The sequence below is a fragment of the Sinocyclocheilus anshuiensis genome, unplaced genomic scaffold, assembly GCF_001515605.1.
Source record: "Sinocyclocheilus anshuiensis isolate Anshui unplaced genomic scaffold, SAMN03320099.WGS_v1.1 scaffold1136, whole genome shotgun sequence".
Lineage (NCBI taxonomy): Eukaryota > Metazoa > Chordata > Actinopteri > Cypriniformes > Cyprinidae > Sinocyclocheilus > Sinocyclocheilus anshuiensis.
Genome location: NW_015548521.1, coordinates 1,222,149 through 1,239,584, shown reverse-complemented (window position 1 = coordinate 1,239,584; position 17,436 = coordinate 1,222,149). Strand labels below are relative to the sequence as shown.

At 39.1% G+C, this 17,436-nt stretch overlaps 1 protein-coding gene across 1 annotated transcript in view; it reads left to right on the top strand.

The window, feature by feature from the left end:
* The first annotated feature begins 1,115 nt into the window (after positions 1 to 1,115).
* Positions 1,116 to 17,436, top strand: part of LOC107656819 (uncharacterized) — a 26,263-nt gene continuing 9,942 nt past the window's right edge. Inside the window, exons 1-3 of the mRNA XM_016444775.1 lie at positions 1,116 to 1,209; positions 14,466 to 15,304; positions 17,097 to 17,148. Of these exons, the coding sequence (XP_016300261.1) occupies positions 1,129 to 1,209; positions 14,466 to 15,304; positions 17,097 to 17,148 (972 nt within the window). The 5' untranslated portion in view covers positions 1,116 to 1,128. The remainder of the gene's footprint in view (positions 1,210 to 14,465; positions 15,305 to 17,096; positions 17,149 to 17,436) is intronic.

Genomic DNA, 17,436 nt, shown 5'->3' with positions numbered 1-17,436 from the left:
CATCTCTGTCCTTCACTGCCGCTGTCTGGCACAGCGTCCCTTCTGTTCAAATGAAAGCAGTGTACAGTTAAAACAAAAAACAACTGTGGGACTCTTGTGTGATGAAGTATTTCGCTCAGATGAAATGAAGACATTGTAGTTTCATATCAAGGTACATCTATTTTTGTTCATCAAGGGGAAAAACTGAATAAATATAACTTGAATATTCATTTGTCTCATCTTCGTTATTTTTCTTCTGTTTTGAAAAATGGTAGGTAGATAGATAGATACTGTAGATTTTTTAAATATTCATTTAAATTAAAGGTCCCATGACATGCTGCTTTTTGGATGCTTTTATATAGGCCTAAGTGGTCCCTAGTAGTGTGTCTGAAGTCTCTTTCCCGAAATTCAGCCTTGGTGCAGAATTTCAGCCAAAAGGGAAGATTCCAGATTGGGTCATCTGAGCTTTCATTTTCTCAAAGGCAAAGCAGGATACCCAGGGCTCGGTTTGCACCTATCGCCATTTCTAGCCACTGGGGGACCATAGGCAGGCTAGGGGAACTCATATTAATGTTAAAAAACCTCATAAAGTGAAATTTTCATGCCATGGGACCTTTAAATAAATGAATACATCCAAAAAGATACAATTGTCTTTATTGAAAACTTGAAGCTTTAATTCTTTACTTTAACCTGAATTTTGGTCTCATCTTTGTAATTTCTCATCATTTTAAGATTAAGATTGTTTTAAAATAGATGACAGACAGACAGACAGACAGATAGATAGATAGATAGATAGATAGATAGATAGATAGATAGATAGATGATAGATAGAAATTTAAATAAATAAAGTGTAATTGGCTCCACAGACTTCATTTTCATATTAGAGAGAGGAGTCAGAGGAAAACATCATTCTGTCCGAGTTGGCCGCACAAATATAAAGTAGCCTAAATGAAAACAAAATTTCTTCCATTTTACGACGTACATTAAAGGTAATTTCTCTCCCTAAAGCATTGTGCAACGGTATTAGGTGTTCTCTCTCTCTCCCTCGCTCTCTCTCCCCTCTCTCTCTCTCCCCCCGCGCTCCCTCAGGTGAATGGAGAGAGGGAGAGGAGTCCTGCGTGCTTCTGCAGCCGAGCTCAAGTGACTAAAATGGGGCTTCGCGGACTGAGCAGCACGGGGGTGTTCCTGACAGTCTGCCTTCTGTGGGTGACTGGATGCTTCACCCAAAAAGTGAGTACAAGTGTGTGGCAGTAGCCCACTTTCTCTTTTGTTTGTCTGCGGTTTGTCAAAATGTTTACAGCAGGGATTATTGTATGCAGTATATTGTAGACTGTGGAGCATGTAGTAGTTGAAGCAACTTTCAAATGTTACGTCTCTTGGTCTGAAGGGAATTTAATTCGGAGGTTTGGGGAAGGTGTTGTGATGAAATGTGGAGCAGCTTGCTGTGTGGTCTGGGTTCGGCTGAGAGGGCTCAGTTCAGCGCGGCCAGCGGTTCTGTAGAAATACAAGTATTTCTCTATAAATAACTATATAAATGAGAATTCAAATTAACATAAAGGATAGAAAAAAAATCTAAAATAAATTAATTGAATTAACAAACAAGTCTTTTTTATGTGTAGGTCAGGTATGAGCTGTTTTCTTTTTAATGTTTTAATTTAAACATCTATTACAGTGTTTTCAATTCTTCAAAATATTTGTAATTTTTCTTCTACAGCTTAATGTCAAAAATGTCTATGGTGTACCTGTAGAGCTAAATTCTTGTGGGAAATCTTGGCATAAGTATCTGTTGACTTAAGCAGATTAGATCACTCTTAGTACTACTAAGTGAATCAGTTTTACTTCCAAATATTATTAATATTTGACTGTTATGTGATCAACATATAGGAAGCCACTTTTTGTCATGTGACAAGAAATAAATCAGATTATAGACCCCTTTAGACCCTCATTATTTATTTATTTAGTTATTTAATGTCCCATGTTTTAAACTTTATGAAGTTTTTCTTTTCAAGTCAAATGGGGTAATCCTAAGAAAACCTTGATATTCGTAGCTCAAGAGTTCATGATATTTGTTCTTGTGTATTCAGGGTGCAAGGAAAGTATTTTAGTACTTTTTACTGGTTGCTTACACCATGTGAAAATTTTAGTCATTATCAAAATGTTTGGAAATAGAAAATAGTATTTTTCTAAAATGTTAATTAAAAGATTACTGAGAAAACTTTGTGATTTTGGGAACCTGTCTGCATCATACATAGTACATAGTTGCATTATATGTTGTTACATCATCTCATTGTCATAAAAGACCTATTTTGTTTCAGAAAAAAAGAATCGAGTTATTAAAGTTTTTTAGTACTTTTTACTGGTTGCTTACACCATGTGAAAATTTTAGTCATTATCAAAATGTTTGGAAATAGAAAATAGTATTTTTCTAAAATGTTAATTAAAATATTACTGAGAAAACTTTGTGATTTTGGGAACCTGTCTGCATCATACATAGTACATAGTTGCATTATATATTGTTACATCATCTCATTGTCATAAAAGACCTATTTTGTTTCAGAAAAAAAGAATCGAGTTGTTAAAGTTTTTTTTAATATTATTATTTATTTTTTTTGAGTGTATGAAACAGAAAGACATTTAGTGTTATAGCACTTGCGCTTTGTTTCTCAGACCTGTCTATATGTACAGTCATAGATCAGAACTGAATGACAGGACCTTTGATATTCCCTTCACTTTACCCTTTTTTCTTATTCTATCAGTTCTCATCACAGAGGCTGTACATTGTTTATGTAGCTTCTCACATTCTAGGAAAAGGAGAGTTTGGGAAATATGTTGTTAAGGAAAAGCTTAGTGTGTTTTCGAGGTGATTACCAGATTCCTGTGGAAAACGTGCTCCACTCATGCAATTAAACACATTGCTCTGGTCATTTCCACATGCTGCCTTTCACCAATACGTATTCCCTTCCCAGGCATGGATATGATTTATTGATTCTTGTAAAGCAGAGTGATATTCCATACAAGGATAAATAGAGATAGACATATTATGAGACAATTTTGATCTTAAATTTTAATGGTGCATAGAGTAATTTTCCCTAATAAAAAAAAAAAAAAAAACACATTTTAAATGTCATCTAAATACTTACAGCAAGCAATTTAATATATTTAACTGTTTCGTGGCCAGTAAGAAAAAATGTAGTCACTCACCATTGACAGTTGGGGCAAAATATTCATTTTGGACCCTGTGTGTTGTGCGAATGAAAGAGGAAGTAAGAGAGAGTGCATTTTGAGACATCATTGAGCTTTCACCCAGTGTATTTAATAAAAACAACAGAACACTCTTAATTTTGTTTTAATGTACCTTCAGAATAAGAGAAAGAGAGTGTGTGATAAAGTAGAAGCATTTTCACAGCAATTTTCCTCTTAAAAAAAAAAAAAAAAACACAAAATATTTTTTTCCTCAGTGTTTTTTTTTTCTACGTACAATGAAACTCAATGCCAACAACAAGTCAGCATTCTCCAAAATATCTTTTATGTTCCACAGAAGAAAAGTGAAGTCATAGGTTTCAACATTAGGGTGAGTAAATGATGACAGAATTATAATTGATCAGAAATCTCTGTATTATGTAGTATATTCTGTCACTAGTTTCATACTGGTCTTATTTATTTATTTATTTTTGTGGGAAAGGTCAGCATCATTTTGACTGTCACATAAGGTCAAGGGCTATTTCTGAGGTGACGACCTGTCAGATTCAGTCATAATTCTCTTCCTCCATAATTCTGAATTCTGAGAATCCTGAGCCGCTAACAAAGGCTTTGTTGCATTGTTGATGTGCATAGCTTCAGTTACTGAGTGTGTGCTCCTCAGTGGCTCTGCAGTTATCTGGCCCCTCTAAATGCTCCCTTTGTCCTATTGAATTAAGTTGATTTTCAGAACTGTGCAAATCAAGTTTGGAATTTGCTGCATGGCCCACACAATCAGATGAAGAAAAAAAAGCTTCGTTATATGATATTATGTAAGATAGGTTTAGATACTTGTCATTGGTTTGTTCTCAGCAATGACAAAGACTTTTCATGCAGGTCTTTCTCTAGTAGCCCCAAATTTTGGACAATGAATTGCTCTCGTTCTTGAGTTAATGTGGTTAGCACTGCATAGGTCAGAAAATTCCTGCGTGCATGCATCTATTTGTGTTCACATATCTATGCAAAGCACTTGTAGCTCTGTGAGTGATTTCTCTCAATTATTCAACCTCACCCCACCAATAATGTTGTATCACACCCACACAATTCTGACATTTTCACCCATCCGAATGAGAATGGAGAAAGCCACTCGTAACAGTTTTAATGGGAGCAAACCACTAATGTGCATTTCCTGGCCAGCAGAGCACACTCTGTGTGAATTTGGAAATTTCAGAGTAACTGTTTTGAATGATTTGTGGAGGGTAACCACAAGAAATACAGTAGAAGTACTCCAGTGACCGCTATGGTCTAGTTGTGAACAAGTATTATAAATATTTTCAGGGTTGCTCTGGAAAATCTGGAAAACTAAACTATTAAATACCAAAACCATTTAAGTAAACTGCATTTAAAAGACAAGTGATTAAATCAGGGTTTACGCTTTATAAGACCGTAGGGGCTTAAGCTCTCTGCTAGCACAATTTCAGTAGTCATATTGTCAGCTCATGTTATCTCTGAAAGCTCTGTTGTGAAAGCACTGTACAAAAGAGACCAGGAAAAGAACTATATATAAACTGTCAGTTTAACCGCTTATTTGACTTCTCACATTTCATAACGAGTTGCATTTTTCTGTTCAAAGCCTTTAAGTACAGATAATGTTTGTGAGACAAGCACAGAATTAATTATTGTAAAAATGACAATAAGAACAGAGGTTGTGAACAGATGTGTGTAACCTATCAAATACAAGAGGAAGTTTCAGTGTGGTGTTTTTCACGTTGCAGTCCTTACTGCGGAATCTGCTGTTCCCTACGACAGCTGTGAGCTTATCTGGCACTGTTTTACTCGCACTCATTCAGTGAGTCAGCTACAGTTTGTTGATGTTAAAAGTGCAGGAGACTTGTTTTTCAGTTCAAGAGTTGCTGTTGCACCAACAGAAGGAATAGATGCTGTAATTCAAATAGAATAAAACTAAACAGAAAAATAAAAGGATACTAATAAATGAAATAATTTAAAGGAAATATATATTTATACCATTTATAACATAATAAACAGCAAAATGTTTGCACAAAATTGCATGCATACATTTGTGCTTATTGCTTTGCACTGTTATTCATTTACTGTAGTAAACTGTGATCAGTAACATTAGATTGACATCTGTGTCTGCATGTATAATATATGGGAAAGCCCCATGGCTATCATGTATTGTCATTTTCCAGATGTGTGTGTGTGTGTGTGTGTGTGTTGGCTACATGTGAAGAACTGCTCATAACACATAGTATCATTTTATCAAGTTTTTTCTTTAATTTTTAACAAAAATGTAGAGGGATACTTTTTATCTTTTGGGAATTGACTGGAAAATAAAAAGCTGGTGTTTCAGACTTTTTTTTAACGCAATTTCGTTTGGTTGTGGAGGGCTACTTCCCTCCTAGTCGTTGTTATCTTCAAATTTTGGGAATGTGGATGGTAACTGGATTCAGTACAATTCACTATCTATGAAAAACATCACACTTTGGAAAAAATAAATAGATCAGTAAAAACAGTAAACCTTTAACATTAATACTTCTCACACATTACAACAAACACGAGACCATATGTCTTTAAAATCTGGAAACTATTTTTTAACTTTTCTTTTTAAAAAAATATGAATATTATAAACTGTATTGTAACTATTTTTTTAATGTTTTTGTTTGTGTGCATTCGTGAAGCTCAAGCAGTAGAGAATTGCAATCTAGCAATGCCAAGATTATAAATTTGATTCCCAGCAAAGTTACCATGCTTGAACTGCTAAATCTTTACGCTTTCAATGCAGTATACATTGCCCTCAGAGTTAACAAAATAAAAAAATGTTTGTGGTCAGATTGAGCCACGATCATCACAATCGTAATAAACATTTTGAATGCACACACGCACATTTTAACGCACACTTTGCAGGCATGTTCATGACCCTAAATGAGAAACTGTCACAAAAAACTAATCCTAGGTTCCAGTATTTCCGACAACTCAATTTTGGTTTGCGTGTCAAATTGACATACAAAGGTTAAGTGATATTGTGTCTTTTATTTTATTTTCTCTCTCTAAAAGATATAAATAAGACCAAAAGCAGTGTATTAAGAAAGTAAATTGGTCTATTGTGATGTTTGATGTTGACTTTAAAAGACATGGATTTTTTAAAATGATACTCACTGACTAGTGAATGACTTTGAATGATCTGTCATTTAAGTATGCAAGTGTGTATTGCATAAGTGATTGGCAGAGGAGGAAGGGGGTCATCAGCTCTCCTTTGATGTAGCACAACTGGGGCGCGATAACCAGCGGGACCTTATGTAAATGCCTCCTACTTATTACCCTAGTTTCATTAAAATGCTATCTAACCAAACAGCGAAGCCTTCCAGTGTCCCCTGTGGGAGAAAAGACAACTTTACTAATTACGCCATGCCAGTGTGGGACGATGATGTAACAGAGCTGGGATGTTTGGCATTATAAGAATGTCCCATTTCCTATTCCACACTGTGGTACTTTGGACACCATTCATGTGAAGTCTACCATGCATGGTACACTGCCCTAACCAGCAGATAGTCCAGTATTATGGCGGAGCCACGGTAATGACCCAATTCCATTTGTTCGGAGAGAGAGAGGGCGGTACTTACAGAAATCTCGCAAATCACTGCCAAAGTTTTCTTTTTTGTTGTCTTTTGGAAGTATACTTGATCTTGTTGGACTTGTTGCAACAAATGGTTTTCTAAGGGCAGATGGGTGGTTTGGTTTAATCACAAACCTCTTTAACACATTTCACTGAAACATGGACCTTAACCAATTGCATTTCCCCTATAGCTACATGCTTGTCTTGAACCTTTTTTCACCTCTTGTTCCAGTTTAGTTTGCTCTCTGTCTCTCATATTCATGTGCATTGCTCAACTTTCCTGTTGTGCTAGCCTGAAATCGGCTTACTTTACATCTCAGCAGTGAGTGGCATTTGACCGGATCAAATGTCAAGCATGCAATTATTAGTGTAGTAGCACATGAACCTGAGGTAAACTCTGGACAGCATGAGGCTTCGACCAACAGATCTCTGTTAGCTGAGTTTGATAAACGGCCTGAATGAAGAGAAACATAGGGTGAGAATCAAGGGTAGAAGTGTACGCAGAAGTCAAGTCACCTTTATTTATATAGCGCTTTTGACAATACAGATTGTATCAAAGCAACTGTACAGCATTAATAAGGAAAATATTGTGTCAATAATGCAAAATGACAATAGTAAGCACTCAATTTTCAGTTAAAGGCAGTTCATCGTTGAATTCAGTGATGTCATCATCCAGCTCAGTTCAGTTTAAATAGTATCTGTGCAATCAAGTCGACGATATCGCTGGAAATGAAGTGTCCCCAACTAAGCAAGCCAGAGGCGACAGCGGCAAGGAACCAAAACTCCATCGGTGACAGAATGGAGAAAATAAACCTTGGGAGAAACCAGGCTCAGTCGGGGGGCCAGTTCTCCTCTGGCCAGACAAAACCCAGCAGTTCAGTTCCAGGCTGCAGCAAAGTCACATTGTGCAGAGGAAATAAGGCAGTATGAAAATGAAACTTACTTTGACTTTGTAAAGCTGATATTATTTACAGTTGCCTTGTCCATTTCAACTTTTCTTTTGCACTGATCTTGCTTTGTCCTCCAACAAGAATGTTTTTTTGAAGTGGGTTGGCGTACAAATACATAGCTGACTGATTATGTGGCATCTTTGATTTTGTTCATATTTTTTCTGAAGAAAGAAAGACAAACATAAATAATGATGAAAGGCAAAATGTTATAATAATATATACGTCATGAATGGACATTATTCTTTAAATACAATAAGTTTTACTCACATTTGGTTTTCAACCAATGGTAAAATGGGTAGAATTCAACAATTTGGACATGGAGCTGCATTGAAATTGAACCATATAGTGCCTTAAAATGAACACACCAAATAAAAAGTTTATTAAGAACCAGAATTATAAAATCATATTGCGATAACTTGAATATTTTATGAGTTACAGGGAAAAAAACTTTTAGAAAAAGAATATTTATAGCACTCAGACAGGTAGGCTATGATCTCTCCAGTTGTTTTGATAGAAGGAAAGAAGATGCATTTCTAGTTTCAACTTTTATTTTTTTCAGTCGTTCCTGTTTAAAAGAAAAAGTATCAGCTTGGTTTTTGACCACTGAAAATGTGTACAATTGAACAGTTTACTCATAAGGCCATACTGAAGTTTCCAAATATCTAGAAATGAAACATATAGGGCCTTAGAATGAAAATACCAAAATAAAAGTTTGTTCATAACCAAAATCTAAAAGGAAATTACGATATCTGTAATAGTTCTTCTTCTGTAATACTTCTTGAGTTACAGCCGTGAAAACTTTGTTTTTAAAAGTGATTTTCCCATTTTTGAACCGTCACCATTGACATATACTGCAACAAAGATTTTTAAAATAAATGTGAAAAATATGTGGTGACTTGATTTTATCCATCAGTGATGGATTAGATTGTGAAAAGTGGATGTTACTGTACATATCTGAATCAATCCAGATATTAAAGTGTTTGCAATCAATTGACGTGAGGGTAAAAATAATAAGATCTGATGTTTATTTGACTCTCTAATTTTTGGGAACCACAATGTGGATTCTGAAAGCCAAATTCACCCTCAATAAGTGATGCTTTCTCAATTTTCTTTCAAATCCTTTAAAACCAGTGACTCCTGCGAAAGGACAGGTGACAGCTGGGAAAGTCTGGCGGACAGCTGGGAAAGAACAGTTGACAGCGGGAAAGATTGCATCAGGAGTGGGCGGCTAGTCACCTTACCCACTAGAGACTAAGTTCCAAGATTCACCCTTTGTGACTACGAAGCAACATAAGAGAAAACAGCCCGAGGGCCCTCCGAGAGGCGGGATGGAATATGGGCCCAGTAGGACGGATCAAGAGGTAATGACAGGAACAAATAACAATAACGAGAAAAGACTCCGAAAGTGTAGTTGTGGATGGGAGAAGGTGACATCACGCAGGGGCATACATATTCATCAGGGGAAGATGAAATGTAGAAGGCAGACGGACAAGCGACCTTGCTCTGCACAAGCAGGTCAGACAATAGGGACCCAAAGCCAGGATTGCAACCACAGTGCCGCAGGACCCAGTGGTGCTGAGACGTCTTAAGAAGTTGAAGGAAACCCCATGATTGAGAAGGCACCCAGCGAAAACAATATCAGCCCGCCAGAAGTACATCCCACAAAGCCAATGATGAAGCAACCAGGTCGGCGCAACAAGATCATGTGGCCTAAGGCAAATGATCAGGTTGCTTGGCAGAATCTTGACTCTGACCTGAGTCAACTGCTAGAGCTGGCGTTGTGAGGCAGTGTCGAGAACAAGCTTAACAGCCTTGGGGAAGTTATCTTTGAAGAATGTAAGGAGAGGTTTGGCGAGGTCAGTAGGAAGGAGCCCACAGCCCCAATGAAAGGAAGGAGAGAAAGGGAGATTTCCTTCCAGAAGGCCGGAATCCCAGGCTTCCCTGGATGCATCGAGCACTCTTCTGTGATTTGGGATCAAATTCAGCATGCAAAGAGAGAGAAGAGTGACCTGCATGTGGTGTGGATAGATATTGCCAACGCATACGGCTCAGTGCCACACAAGCTGATAGAATTTGCCATGGAATTATTTTATGTCCCAGGTTGTGTGCAGAGCATTATTACTAGATAATTCAGCAACCTGCACATGTGCTTTACTCTGGAAGGATACACGACAGCATGGCAATGGCTGGAATGCGGGATTGCCATGGGGTGTGCCATCTCCCCCATTCTATTTGTTTTAGCATTAGAGGTAATCCTCAGAGGGGCCAGGCAAGTAGTCAGGGGCATCAAGCTACCATCAGGCGAGAGGCTTCCACCATTGAGGAGCTACATGGGCGATGTAACAAGCATCCTTCAGACGGCTCAATGCACGACCAGGCTCCTCTAGCGCTTTGACGAGCTGCTTAAAGGAAAGTGCGTGAAAGTGCATGCGTGCCGCATGTCAGGACCATCTTCGTCGTTGGAGGGGAGCCCATTCCTCGGCTGGATGAGAAACCATTGAGAAGCCTGGGGAGGCAGTACACCGCAGATTTATCCGACAGGCAGATGGGGAAGCTAGCCAGGCAACAACTTGCAGAGGGCTTGGCAAGAATTGAGCAAAGCCACCTGGCTGGGAAACACAAAGTGTGGTGCTATCAGCACATATTGTACCAACGTGTGCTGTGGCCTCTAAAGGTCTGTGAAATTCCCATATCGGAGGTTAGCAGGATGGACAGCCTCGCCAATAGCTATATTCGAAAGTGGTTGGGCTTGCCCCGCTGCTTTTCGGATGCAGGTCTCTTTGGCTGGAATATGCTGGAGCTCCCCATCAAATCCATCAGCCTAGGGTACAAGCAAGAAAAGGCACGCCTTGTATCGGAGCTAAAGGACTCTGCGAAACCACTTGTAAGGAGTGTGAAAGTCCCCATCTGCACAGGCCGCAAATGGAAGGCTCAAGCTGAAGTAGAACATGCTATCTCTAGTCTGCAACATCGAGAGGTGATGGGGTTAGTCCAGACCGGTCGGGGTGGCCTAGGCTGAGGAAGCGCCCCAGCACCACTGGTCTAAAGCCACCAAGAGGCAGCAGAAGACCATGGTGGTGGATGAAATTGCCAGGCTGGATCAGGAGCACTTCCACGTAAAGGCAATACCTCTGGTCTAAAGCCACCAAGAGGCAGCAGAAGACCATGGTGGTGGATGAAATTACCAGGCTGGAGCAGGAGCGCTTCCACGTAAAGGCAATATCCCAGGGCAGTCAAGGAGCCTGGACGCGATGGGATGTGACTGTGAACAGGCGCATCACCTGGGCAGATATCTGGAGGACGCCACAATCCAGGCTCAGCTTTCTGTTAAGGGCAACCTATGACACCCTCTCATGCCCCCGGAACCTTACCCAGTGGTTTGGAGACTAGGTAGGCTGTCCCCTGTGTGGCAACATCAAGGCAAGAATCCAGCATATCTTATCAGGGTGCAAAGGGGCGTTGACCCAGGGACGCTTCAGGTGGCGCCATGATCAAGTCCTGGCTAAGCTGGCGGAGGTCCTGGAGAGCTGTAGGGTAGCAGCAAATCGCACATCCGCAGCCGCATAGCCTTTTCTCGACAGGGTAGCATGCTCCAAGTCTGGTAGCATGCTCCAACCTCCTACTCAGAAAAGGAACACCATGCTTACACCCGGCAACGAGTGGCAGATGTTAGCAGACCTCAGGAAGCAGCTGGTCTTTCCAAGAGAGATTGCGACAACTACCTTTCGGCCAGACATTATCATGTGGTCCACGGTGGAGAAAAAGGTCCTTCTCATTGAACTGACCATACCCTGAGAAGAGGGCATGACAGCAGCCCACGAAAGGAAGCATCTCAAGTACTCCGAGCTGGCAGTGGAGTGCCAAGACGCGGGCTGGAAAGCCAGGGTTTACCCAGTGGAGGTCGGGTGTCGGGGCTTTGTGGACAGAACAGCAGTCCAATTGTTCCACGGTGCCGGAGTGGCAGGGTCAAACCTGCGGAAAGCCATAAAGGAGCTGGGAGAGGAGGCCGAGAAAGCGAGCTACTGGCTGTGGCTCCGGAGAAAGCACAACGGGTGGGGACCAACACCCCTGTAAAGGCAGCTGCAGGGGGTGGCGGGGAGACGTCCCCTACATGCCACTGCCCCCCCGCCAGGAGATGTACTTGGTATAGGGGGTGAAACATCAGTGATCGGCGGCCTCCAGCTGACGACCCTGCAGCTGACCTAAAGGCACCGGCGGAGGTGCGACAGGCCGAAAAGCCAAAGCAGGAACAACATCTCACCTGTATAATGATCTTCTAATATCCTATTTTGTAACAATTATTACAGCCTTTATTATATTAACCAACATTAAAATGCTGCGTTAAGGCAAGATTTTAAAATCTACAGCTGTGCCTAGTTAGGTCATATTTGGCTATTGGCTAACATTATTTATTTTCCTTCCCTGGCAATGTCAGTTGAAAAGAAAAGTCGTTTCAGAGGCAGTGCGTGTTTTAACATTTTGATGAAAGGTTATCAAGCATTTCTTGTTGACTAATAAATCATGACAATAAGACATGGAATGTATCTTTAGAAAGTAAACGGACTCCATTTCATCTTGACTTTAATTTCACTTTTTGTTCCGCATAATGCCGTCACTTGGGGCTAGGCTTGTTACCTGTCTGGCATTGTTGAGATCTTGCAGTTCTTTTATTCCCTCCCACAGTCCAGAACCAGTGCCAACAGGATGCCCAATAAACAAACAGGCCCCTGCCAAGATCTGGTTTGGAGTGGTCTAGCCCCGATTTCCATCTGCCTCCAATTATACCGAGGTCCCCTCATCCTGCACACCTGCGAGATATTACGAACAGCATGTCTGAAGGAATACCTCCCTGGGGTTAGTAAAGCAGCCAGCATATCCAGCTTTGATACCCATTGAAGGAGGAAGGGTTGAATAGTTCAGTTTGGGAGAGGCAGACTGAAGCTCATTTTCTGAACTGAACATTTAGTTTTGTTGCTCGCTGAGTTTCTTTCACAGCTGTCTGTTGTTATTGCTCTGAAACAATCAAATTAGGGCAATGCTTTACGTAGGTTTCTAGCATCGAGCGACTTACCGTCAGACCAGCTATGACTGCCAAAATTGTTTACCTATGTTTAATGTTGCGTCGAATGAAGTGGAGACTTTCCCGTTGGTTTGTTGAACTCGTGCCATCCTCTTGAACTTTCGATGCTAGAACTACCACAGCCTATTAAGATGTTTTAGGACTGTAGCACTAACCCCTGGAGAGCGGGTTCTGGGAATAATTATCTTGAACAGTCTCCACTGCTATTACGTGAATTGTAATTTTCTTTGAGCATGTTTATCTTAATCTACATTCAAGGAGTGCAGAAATGTTCGTCGTTGGTAATCATTGTTATCTTTAAATGTGCTGCAATAAAGTCAACCCACCTTTCACACAGGCGCCATGCAACTCTTTGACCTCCAGATGAAAGTGTCGCGGAAGGTGATTTTACTATTATGCGCATATTATGTGCATATAATTTTTCATTTGTATAATAGGATGATTGTTATATTCTTTCATTGCTTTGTACAGCTTGAGGCCAAGGCCCCCCATTTTCCGCAATAATATTTAAAGGCCTCCCTAGTGAAAAATAAATATAGGCCCACTAACTACATTATATTTATTTCATGCTAAGTATAATAAAAATACATTTACATATTTATGTACTTAATAAAAATACCCTGCACTTGTACTTCTAGTATACTAAACTGGTATATTTGAAGTCAGCTAAATTGGAACAATGAAATTTTGTGCTTAATGCACTTTAATTGTGTGGAAGTATAGTGCTGAGGTCCAACTAAAGATATACTGAAGTATATTTGATTGAGTTAAAGTGGAACTATTGCAAGTATACTTTAGGTACACTTTAATTATCTTGCTTTTAAAGACCAATATTATTCAAAGATCACACAATCCTTATCAATAGTGACATTAAAACAAATTTTAGGATTAATATTAAGAAATGTGCATTGCGCACAAGTAGTACTCCAAATGAAGTTTAATTATTTACATTTAGTCATTTAGCAAACACTTTTATCCAAAGCAACTTACAAATGAGGACAACAGAAGCAATCAAAACCAACAAAAGAGCAAAAATATGTAATTATAATTTTTATTTCAGTAAGTCTTGAGCGATATGTCAGTAAATACATGAATGTATTTTGAACTAACGTAGTATGAAATAAATGTATTTTAAATATATTACTTTTTTTTTACTATAGGGCTCCTTGCCCTAATTTTGTTGTCAAAACTTATTTCAATCTCTGAGTACTTCTACTTTCTGTAAATTAAAAAAAAAGCAATTAAAATCATTATAAATAAAATAATTACATGATTCCATGACTTTTAGGAGCTGAATGTTCTTCAGGGCTCCCAGACTTTTAACATTTACTGACTTTTGTCATTTACTGGAGGAAAAAACAAACTTAAATTTTACCTAATTAAAATTGACCTCATTACCTGCTGAAACAGGAAGCTCGATAAAAAAATCTAGAACCTGCTCCAAACGTGAAGTATGTAAGATTTTAATTTGATGGGATCTTTTAAGTTTGGATAGGAGTAAAATATTCTGTCATGAAAAAAAAAATCACATTTTACATGTCAGCAAAACCATGAACTAGGTCTCATGGTCCTGTTTTAATCATAATTTAGTTCCAGACTGTCACAGTGGAAATGCATCTGATGCTTTTTTGTCTTTGTTCTTTAGGTTTACTTTGATTGTGGAGCCAAGGTGGATGTTGTGGATGTGCAGGGCCTCATTCTGTCCCCTGGCTTCCCATATAACTATTCATCTGGAACTCACTGTGTGTGGCAGTTCTTTGTACCTGTTGGTCACCAGCTAATCATGGAGATGTTTGATTTTGATGTCTTTGAGAGTCACGACAGTGCCGTTGTAGAAGAAGTACCGGACGATGGTGGCGCGCTGGTATCGAAAAGCCTCGGAAGTCCAAAAGAACCCCAGTCCACACACCGGGAGGACGTCAAGCAAGTGGTGATCCAAGAACAGCCCACCAAAATGGAGATGACCAAAGTTTCCAATTCTGCCAAAATGCTTTCCGATTCCCCCTCGGCTCCACAAGCATCTCTTCCAGTTGAAAACAGAAATTCTGTTTCATCTCAGGCATCAAGAGCAGCCATTGACTTTAGCTCTTCAAGCCCACGTACGGCCACAGAAACGGGTGACACTGTGAGCCCTGAGACCCAGCCACCTTTGATTGATGCCTGTCCCCACGATGTTCTCTACATATCAGATCTCATCACCTTCTCCTCCCGATTCTGCGGCTCTAGACGGCCTTCTAGCAGCCAGTTAGTGTTTGGATCTGATGATGACATGGTTGAGGTCATTATGGAGTTGATTACCACTACCCACTGGGGCCGTGGTTTCGCTCTCCTTTTCCATTATCAGAATCATACTCAGGCAGCCACAAGCAAACATCAGAGATCGCTATTGACCTCCGACAGCAGAACTGGTGCACTGCTCGGTGCTTTAAGTGGAACAGTTGTATTTGCTGTGGCCCTTGCTGGCATCCTCTGTGTGATTTTCAGGTAAGAAAGTTTCTTCTACAGATGCAGAGATTTATTTGAAGTTGATCTTGAATTCCAGAAAATCCCATGCAGTCACCATGCAAACATATCTGACTTAAGAGTTGCTAGGTGAACCAGTGGTGGACATGTGTATATCTAAAGTCTGCATTATATATATATATATGTGTGACCCTGGACCACAAAACCAGTAAATAAGCTTTCCATTGATGTATGGTTTGTTAGGATAGGACAATATTTGGCCGAGATACAACTATTTGAAAATCTAGAATCTGAGGGTGCAAAAAAATAAAAATATTGAGAAAATCGCCTTTAAAGTTGTCCAAATGAAGTTCTTAGCAATGCATATTACTAATCAAAAATTAAGTTTTGATATATTTACGGTAGGAAATTTACAAAATATCTTCATGGAACATGATCTTTACTTAATATCCTAATGATTTTTGGCATAAAAGAAAAATCTATAATTTTGATCCATACAATGTATTTTTGGCTATTGCTACAAATATACCCCAGCGACTTGAGACTGCTTTTGTGGTCCATGGTCACATATATTAAAATAGAAAACAGTTATTTTAAATTGTAATCATTCTTTTACAATATTACTGTTTTTACTGTATTTGATCAAATAAATGCAGCCTTGTTTGTGCTTAAGTTAATCTTCAAAAACATAAAACAAAAAATCTTACTGACCACAAACTTTTGAATGGTACTGTATAATTTCTTTTTACTGTGCATTGTGAAATGATATATAATAATATGACATTTGTAATATAAATGTCATCCTGACATTTAGGTCTTCGTATTCAGCATTTCATACCCTCGCTCACAGTCCATAACCTGCCATCAGTATCACAATTATTCACTTAAGAGTTAGTATGTGGCATACACAGTACCATGTCCGTGACAACGTAAGTCAGACGAGTTAGTGTTGACACAGCTGGAGGTATTTTTCACTATTGTTGGCAGCTTAAATCAAGTCTTTCTTCTCCTTTTTCGGAAACACTTTGATGTTAAAACACTATTCATACCTGAGCATGTTCATGGTGCCGCACCTGGCATTAAACTAAAACAAATATTACCCTGCGTATGCAAATCTTTTTGACGTCATTCTACCTTCATATAAATGCACAAAAGCGAGGTGCAGTCACACAATACAGAGAAAAGAAAGCGGAAGAAACATAAGAAGCCAAGAGAAAGGGTAGAATAGAGAAAATGAGAGACCATTGTCCACAAAGATGTTTCAATTGTTTGTTAAAACACAAGCATGACGTTTCAAAGAATCCATCATGTAAGATTCATTCTTAGTTGGTCCCAGTGGGAATAAACAGTGTCACATTTGACACTCACAGAACTGATTTATGAAGCCTAGAGTTACTGAGCGGAAGTGATTTTTTTCCCCCAATGCCTTTCGTTGGTTCTGTTTACACAGGGAACCAGGCCATTTCCTTTTTTTTTTTTCCTGCTACGAATTTCATCAGCAAATGAAATTATGTTTTCTTGACTAATGACATGACCTTCCTAGAAGTCATGCAATTACATTCAATTTTACAGCATGAATCAGACAGATAAAATATCCAGTTCACCCTTCAACACGCTCCTACAAAATTATACTGGTGTACTCTGAGCAAATCAGAAATGGATTTGGTTATTTGAGTGTGTGTGTCCTACCAGATTTTATAGCAGATAATGAGCTGAGAGAAGTAAACAGTTATTTAATGGATCACCTAAGTACCAATAACAGTAATTAAAAGCCAACAAGATGATGTTACTTGTGTTCTGTTGTTTTTCCCAGGCCGAAACTATGCGCAAAAGGAGCCAATGCTTCCTCTTCCATCAGCTCAGAGGTAAACAGTCATCATATGTTCTTCTTTCAGATGGACCCCACCTTTATGAAAGATGAGGAGGAGTTTGTACTGCATTCAGGGTCCAAAATGTTTCCCCACACTTGGCAATGTCGAGTGAATTGATTAAATGTACCATCCATAAATGATGCATATTGGGCATGAAACTGAAATTAAAATGTATTTTGGATACAAAATATTGCGTATAAATTATTTTAAGCTTTATTATTTAAATTCTAAAAATTACTCCTTGCATATTATATATTTAAATGCGTGCATGCGTGTGTGTGT